The 8,607-nt window shown below is 37.1% G+C and overlaps 1 protein-coding gene across 3 annotated transcripts in view; it reads right to left on the bottom strand.

The window, feature by feature from the left end:
- Positions 1-899: 899 nt before the first annotated feature.
- The window catches only part of il34 (interleukin 34), a 43,190-nt gene continuing 35,482 nt past the window's right edge, over positions 900-8,607 (bottom strand). For all 3 annotated transcript variants that reach the window (XM_044193917.1, XM_044193916.1, XM_044193915.1), the window contains one exon: positions 900-4,874. In XM_044193917.1, coding sequence (XP_044049852.1) covers positions 4,816-4,874 — 59 coding nt within the window. In that variant the 3' untranslated portion in view covers positions 900-4,815. The remainder of the gene's footprint in view (positions 4,875-8,607) is intronic.

Genomic DNA, 8,607 nt, shown 5'->3' with positions numbered 1-8,607 from the left:
TTTGATGCTCCTTTTTCCTATCTTTTGCGTTGCCTGCATTTTAAAAGTTGATCTATTTCCAGTGATGGAAAGTAACCAAGTACACTTACTCAAGTACTCTACTATAAGAACAATCTTGAGATACTTGTATTTTACTTGAGTATTTCAATTTTCTGCTAGTACTTCTACTCCGTGACATTTCAGTGGGAATTCACTACATTTATTTGACAGCTATAGTTACCAGCTACTTTGCAGATTAAGATTTTACATACAAAACATAGGGTCAGTTTATAAAATATGATGCATTACTGTAGATGAAATGACTTTATATACTGCCCAACAGTATATACAATAGTTAAATTAAGTCCACCTCAGCCAGGTACAACATTAAAATGCTTTTTACATGTTAATACATCAGTAATAATAATCCAATAATATAATCTGACAGGAGCCAATCCGTAATCCGGAGCCAACTCGTACCTTTGATAATATAAGTACATTTCACAGATGATAATGGGGCAACATAAGTATTATGTTACACAATTACATGAGTATTTTCTCTCTTGGTTACAGGTACTAACTTTTAGAGTTAATTCAGCATTTAAGAAAATATCTTTGTTCATTTGCATTATCCTACTTTTAACTTGTATTATTTTTTTCTAACCTTTATATTAACCAGGTTCATTAAAAAAAATTCATATACCAATACAAGACCAACAGGCATTTTCACATCTCTGTCTGACAGACAGATATGTAGGTGATCTTTAAACAACCCGCTGTGTTTTTAGAGAAATAATATGACCAACACAAGCATTAAAGACCTGCATTTTATGATGCAAGACAACTGCACACACATTGAAATAACAATGATAGCGTATTTAAAGACTCTCTTTAATAATGACTTGAATCTGGACACATGGTTAGTTGATAAAAATAGTGATTTTTATTTCTTTCACAAAAGTTTTGTCACGTAGCATTATACATTTCCAATAAATAAATAAATTCAATATCCTGTGTATAAAAAACTGTTTCTAAAGACCACAGACAACCACCATCTATGTGTTTGCAGTTTTCATCTCTCTGTTGTTACCAGACAGCTGTGGGAAATATCACTTTATGTTCACAATAAGGGATCTCTGAATACACCTTAAAATGCTCTTATGGTTACAAAACAACAACCATACAGTTACATATGATTGATAAAGTATAATAAAAATACACTTATTGCATTTCTAGCAATACACCAATAGTTATCATTCTAGAGCTTCTTTTGCATATGAGAACCAAGCTTAGCCCATTAAAAACATGAGAAACCTGTCAATGAGCTCCTTTCAGACTCAGGCCCAAACCCATTGCTGTGTATATAACATAATCATTGCACATCATCATTCTCCCTCCTGAAGAGTGACACAATTAGGCTTGCCAGGCTTGAACATACATCATATGTTAAGTTAGGAGTGAACGCATGAACTGAAACTAACTTTCATACATACAGTAAGCTTTCACAAATAGACACTTTGTGCAGTCTTGCGAGTAACTCAACTTTCTATGGGACAAATACCTGAGGCGTAAAGTGAAACACCACATTATTTATTCAAACTCTGTGGTGTAAATATCATTTTATGTAATGCAAACTTTAAAAATGATATTCCATAGTGTTACTTTGTTTTGGGGGGTTTTTAGTTGAATTTATACGTTCTTTCATTTTTGGTTAAGTCACAAATCATAAAGGATACCACTTACAATGTCACTTGATTTAATTTTAAACACAAAAATAATGTGTGCAATTCTTCTATTTGCACAGAATTATGAGTGTGTTTTTGAAACCAACTCTGGTAACAACTGCATGTGAAATATGCTATCATAATAAACACAGTTACTACTACTAACTACTAACTAAACCAGCAAGTCAGGATTTGCAGGCAATGAACCAGGTGCATAGAGATAAAAGTCACCACTACTGCAACTCACATTCAAAAACATGGCTCAAAAACATCGAGTGTGTGAAGTAGTGAGCAAATAATCTCGAGCCCCTGACTATGCCCACCACTGTAAATGACTGATCCCACCCACCTCACTGTGACTGACTGGCTGCAACAAATAGAGACCTGAGAATAAATGCATTTCACCTTACTTTCACTTTCATTTTTTCAGCGAGAGGCTTGGTTACCAATAGGTCATGCACATCCCTGGTTAGCATTTAATCCTTGTAGCACAGCTCACAGAGATTTGGCCTGTTTGCATCCCTGATGATTTACAACAGCACAGCAGAAGGTCTTCATCTTTTAGCACCTGGTCCATTAGATAAGATGAGCTTTAAAATATCAAAGACGGTACATTTAGTTGCCCAACTGAAACATCTGTAGCACACTTGTTGGGTGTATCTAAAGTTTGCATAACTAACAAATGCCTTCTCTTATATCTACTGTAAAATATTCTTAAAAGAGAATGAATGGCTACTTTACTTGGGTTCCTTTCCTACTTTCCTAATAGAAACTATGTCAAGTCTATTTTCAATGCGCTTTAACTAAAAATGGCCAAACTGAAAGAATAAAGGAATTAATTGATACACAAAATACATTATAATTTCCAATTTTGAATCATAATAGCCTAACCTAAAGCCTTTTTCACTCTTAGGAGTAGGCTTTTTATCCTAACTTTACAATTCAGCAATCTCAACAGTACACAGTAAACATGCGCACTCTTGCCTTAATTTATTAGATATTTTGGAAAAGAATGTTTTTGTTAAGTGGCTAGTAGCTGGAATTAGCTGGTAGCTGTATGTCATGTGTTACATCCAGGGTCATGGGTTAGCTAGTTTGTATTTACGATTCTCGGTTAAATCTTTTTTATTGTGAGTGAGGTCAAATATGTACATGCACACTGAAGAAGGCTTGAAGCTACAACATCTGTGCTGTTTTCATTCCACATTTGCAAGTACAAAGTGTCCAATGCATTTGGAGCCTACGAGTTCTGTCAGTGCGGACTATTTCTTACACTACTGTGGAAGTATGTTGGCCATGTTTGTAAAAAGGGTCAATTTTTCAATTGATCTTTAACAAGTTGTGGCTCCAAGCAGATTTGACTGCTGTTGTAACCAGGGAGCTAGTTGCCGGCCCAATCTTGTTTTTATATGTACAGTATGTCTACTGATTAAAAGAAAGTACTTACTTCAGTATGTATTTGTTTGTAAATGGAGCATAAAATCTATATGCCCACAGCAGTGTCGAATCACCACTGTATACAAAATCCCGTTAAAGGACAGTCTACACAGGATTATTTCTACAAGAGCTGAAACAAACAGTAACACCTCACAGCTCAAAAAAGCAAGCATGTGATCACTTCATGTTTTTAACAGTTTTCAATATCCAATATTTTCCTATTTTTTTATTATTCATTTTTCATTTAATGTTTATCTGAGCTGCCTCTCCCCAGGTTTCTCCCATGCACACAGGTTTTGGGTTCAGTTTTTCTGGTTAAGAATCGCTGCTGATTTGGGCCTGTAAGGTCCATTGACATTGCATGTGATATTATGTTGAACAAATAACGTTGACTTGCCTTAATTTTTCTGCCTTTCACAGATCGGCATTATCTTTTATACGTTGAGCCTCACAGCCATGGTGCCTATTACACTAAAGTATGATCTTTATAACATAGCTGTTTGACTCCTCAAAACCTGACAAGTTAATACATTTCATTTAACAGCGACAACATAGCCTTGAATTAAACTGCACGAGTGGAAAAAATAAAACAATCTCAGACAGAAAAGAAAATGACAGGACGTATTGATTTTCTTTGAAGTAAAATCAGAATTTGTTGGCGTAAAACTAAAATGTAAAGTGTAAAAGATCTGAATGTTGAGAATAACTACTCCTATAATGTCTGCAATGGTATGTAGTTGAGTTTCAGGTCTCATTTTTACAGCTTTCATGCAGGGATTTCTCGCATGTTCATAGCTGAAATTCTGAAAGGACCGACTGAAAATACCCCAAAGCAGCCTCTTGCACATTTTAAGCAAATAGTTTTCCACGTAATTATTTTTAGATTATTTATCTATTTAAGACTATTAAATTCAGCATTGTATCTAGATTTGGGGCCTGATTATAAAGTATAAACTAATTCTGACTGATGTGATGCATATTTGAAATGCTGATGGTCACTCTTTAAGCTTTGCATAGGTAATTGAGTCATAAAAATATTCAGTCATTAAAAATGAACAAACTTGTTTTACAGATTTTGAATATGTAATGTGGGCCTATAACACAGTTCTAAAAATAACGCTTTCTCGCTTATTGATGTCTGAAAGAAGTGTTCATGGAAGAGAGGTCTGGCTATGGTCAGTCAGCTGAAGTTTCTCAATGTAATAACAATCCGATGAATAGTCTCTTACTGCAACTTGTTGGTCTCTGAGGGGAACCATGCAGGTCCATTGAAGCACATCACAAGCTTTTTGGGTAGAGATTTGGCAAAGCCACAGTGATATCTAATATACTGAGCATACATCGATTTAGTCAATATATGTGAACATGAACACATCTCTTTCAAAGGTTGAAACCCAAGTATCAAAGCATCAATCTGCGATGTCATCAAGAGACAGATACTTCAGGCTTCCTGACTGACAGAGAATTAGAAAATCTGAGGAGTTGGAGCTTTTACTCCCAAATGATTTTTTTTTCATTTTTAGCAAAAAGTCCATTATGCTCCTAAAATCACCATGAATACTGTTACTGTACCTACAAATTGTCCTTTTACCCCTCTCCCCATAGCTCAAGGGAGATTATGATACCAATCCTTTATCAGTATCAACAGGGACAACTCCACCCTGCTGTCTTCTTCTCAGCTTCCGGTTTGTAACACTTTGTTCCTGCCTTTCCTCCAATAAGAAACATCACAGTCTGAAAAACAGAAGAGAAGAGAAATTTCATTAAACATTTACATCTTTCATCATCATCATTTGTCACCAACTGAGTGCCTGGTTGTTTGAGGAGTCACATACAAAGTAGTTGCAGCTGTACTGTCAAACTGCACTATGCTGGTGGAATATGTATTGATATAGGATTGTGACTAAACCACAGAGACTTGGACCACTGTAGCAGCATATTAAACTAATAGTATCTGGCTAATGTCCAATCCACATAGATTTCCTGAAATAGTGAGGCATCTATTTTATCACATTAAAACACATAACAACTTTTTATCTGCAAGCAAAGTATATTTTTTGGCCACTCAAAATACATGCAGGATGGATTTTGAAAGATCCTCTGTGGTATACATGAAATGTATATTTTTCTGCATGATGCAGCAAAGTGCTTAAAGGAATAGCTCAACATTTTGGGAAATACACTTATTCGCTTTCTTGCCGAGAGTTACATGAGAAGATGAATGCCACTCTCATTTCTGTGCGCTAAATATGAAGCTACCGCCAACAGCCGACTAGCTTAGCTTAGCATAAAGACTGGAAACAGGGGGAAACAGCTATACTGTGTCTCAATTTGCATTCTTCCATACTTAACACTTAACGCTATTTTGAGTGCATAAGTGCATTCACATTATGGCAAAATGCACTAAGTGCCCTGATGGTGTACTCATAACAGTCAAAAATTTGAGTGAAGAACGCTGGACACTTCTCACCCTCAATTGTCGCCATCTTGGCTAGGTAGCGGAAGGGGAGGGACCACCAAACTTGTGAAAATGGCAAGTGAGGAAGCTGCAACAGTTGCTCTGGTGAACACCACACTATACAAATGTAAGTTATACATGTGTTTTTTCCCCACTAAGTACCACTATACTGTTGTTGGATAGAAGCCATCAGTATGTTTATTGGGTTCATTTAGCAGTCTGGGATGATTAGGTACCGCAAAAGATAGCGATCGTCATTTCCAGTAAGTTCACAACAGCCATGGAAGTGTACTAACGGAAGTATCCAAATTAATAATAATAATAAAACTTTATTTATAGAGTACTTATCAAAACAAAGTACAAAGTGCTTCACAACAAGAGAAATAAAATACCACAATAAAATAAAATTAGCCTGGCTCTGTCCAAATCCACCTACCAGCACCTCTAAATCTCACTAATTCACATGATATATCTAGTTTATTTAATTGGTACAAAACTTAAGTGTAAAAACGACTATTTGCTGTTTTAAAGGGGCTTATGTGCCAGAATATTACTTGGTCAGGAACAGTTGCCAAGCAACCAGCAAAGACTTCAGGAACTACTCCCAGCCATGAAAAGTCATGCAAATTGTCATTTTTACACTTAAGTTTTTGAACAGATTAAACAAACAAGATATAGCATGTTAATTAGTGACAATTAGAGGTGCTGGTATGCAGGTTTTGTTACCTATGGACAGAGCCAGGCCAGCTGTTTATCCTGTTTCCTGTCTTTATGCTAAGCTAATCGGCTGCTAGCTGTAATGCTCAGCAACAAAGTGAATAAGAGTATTTCCTAAAATGTCGAACAATTCCTTTAATAGGTCAACGTGAGTTATCCTTCTACCTGACCAGTGAGGGATACTGGTCGGCCTTACTGAACAGACTGTATATAATGTAATTCTGAGGTTTAGCAGTTATGTGTGTGTAGCTACAGTGACAGAATAAAGCCTCTGTGAAAGTTACAGTGCCTCATACGAATGGGTCAAAAGCACAATGAACACGTTACTAAAAGTAGAGCACGTCATATGAGGATTTCCTGCATTAAAAGGTTTTTTAACTTGATTACGATTAAGAAATTTGATTCAATGCAGGCTAACATGTAGATTTAAGCATTTTATAACATTGACACGTTTCACCGTTTGCATTCACTGCTTTTCAGTTGTGAATTGACACAGATCACATCTTTAAAATGCAGAACTGCTGAGAGTGCAGTGTAGGGCCACCCTTAAATTAATCCATCCAAGCAACAAATAACTGATCAGCTATTATCTACTGACTCAGCTGAGAAGGAGGACAGTGATGTCTTGCTGCTCATCACATCGCCATCTGCTACTGAAATGTGTCACGTGTTGGCTGCTGTAGTTATGACAATTTGTATGCTACTGCAGCATGCTGCTAACAGATTCTGTGATTGTGATGCACACTGCCATTTGATATTTGGAGATGAACTGTGAAACAGATAGTATAAATGATAGAAATTAAAACTTTAAATGTTGACCGCCTTAATAAATTCTTCTTGCAGGGGTTGAGGGAATATCCTCTTGTGTATGACCAAGGTAGCATTATTGTAGTAAATGCCTACATTACCTAAACATTCTAACAAACATATTGCATTCCGTGTCCATTATGCTTAGGTAAAGTTTAGTCATGTCTTGTCAATTTAAGATTTTTTAAATTGACAATTTAATGATATGCCCTTTAAGTGAACATAACCAACACATGCATCCATTGGTGATCTGCCGCGCTCTTGTTGAACGTAGACAGGGAGCCATAAAGGCTTCGTCAGACCAGATGCACATCGCTCATGGAGCAGAGCAACTTCAATTACATACCTGTTTTCAAGTCTACTACACAAACACAAAATGAACCACAGAGTATTTTATCCCACTTAATAAGTAGTGCTGCACACTAATAGGTTACAAATGTAAACTATTCCACTAGACTCAAAAGGAGGCCTGTTAAATTTCTTTTCCAGTTGTACTCCAGTGCACTATTCTACAACTAAATCTCCTTTCAAGTTACTGCATGAATGAAAAAGTGTGGAACATTTTAAGACGGTGTAGTCCCTCATTCGTCCAGGAGTGTTCTGTGTACCGCTACGTGGATGACACCTATGTGAAAATCAAGAAACAAGACTTGGAAGCGTTCTCAGAGCATATCAATACTGTGGACCCCAACATCAAGTTCACGCGTGAGTATGCCAAAGAGAACCGCTTGGCCTTTCTTGATTGTTCTACACTCAGAGGAGAGGACAGAAAGCTCCAGATAGAAGTGTACAGGAAACCAACACATGCGGATCAATATTTGCTCTTTGACTCACACCATCCACTACAGCACAAGCTGGGTGTAATCCGGACATTACAACACAGAGCCCAAGAAGTGCCCACCGGCTCAGAGGGTAAGAAGAAAGAGGAAAGGCATGTCCAGAATGCACTCTCAGCCTGTGGTTATTCTACTTGGGCTATCAACAAAGTTAAAAGAGCCAAAAAACAGGACAAAAGTGTAACAGAACCAAGAAGGAACGGTGTCTCCATTCCTTATGTATCTGGACTGTCTGAAAAACTACAAAGGATCTTTAGGCAGCACGATGTTCCTGTTTTCTTTAAACCAGGCAACACTTTAAGACAGAAACTCGTTCACCCTAAGGACAAGATGCCCACACAAAAACAGAGCAATGTTGTCTACTCCATTCAGTGCAGTGAGGAACATTGCAAAGAACGGTACATAGGTGAAACCAAACAGCCACTTCACAAAAGACTTTATCAGCACAGACGACACGCTAACTCAGGATTACAGAGCGCTGTGCATTTGCATCTAAAAGCTACAAACCACACATTTGAAGACAGCGAGGTGAAGATTCTTAGTAGAGAGAAGAGTTGGTTTGAACGGGGCATCAAGGAAGCCATTTTTGTGAAAAAAGAGAACCCCTCTTTGAACAGAAATGGTGGTCTGAGATTCAATCTGCCCAAAG

This window comes from Siniperca chuatsi, linkage group LG4, assembly GCF_020085105.1.
Source record: "Siniperca chuatsi isolate FFG_IHB_CAS linkage group LG4, ASM2008510v1, whole genome shotgun sequence".
Classification (NCBI taxonomy): domain Eukaryota; kingdom Metazoa; phylum Chordata; class Actinopteri; order Centrarchiformes; family Sinipercidae; genus Siniperca; species Siniperca chuatsi.
This window is presented reverse-complemented; position numbering and strand designations above follow the sequence as displayed.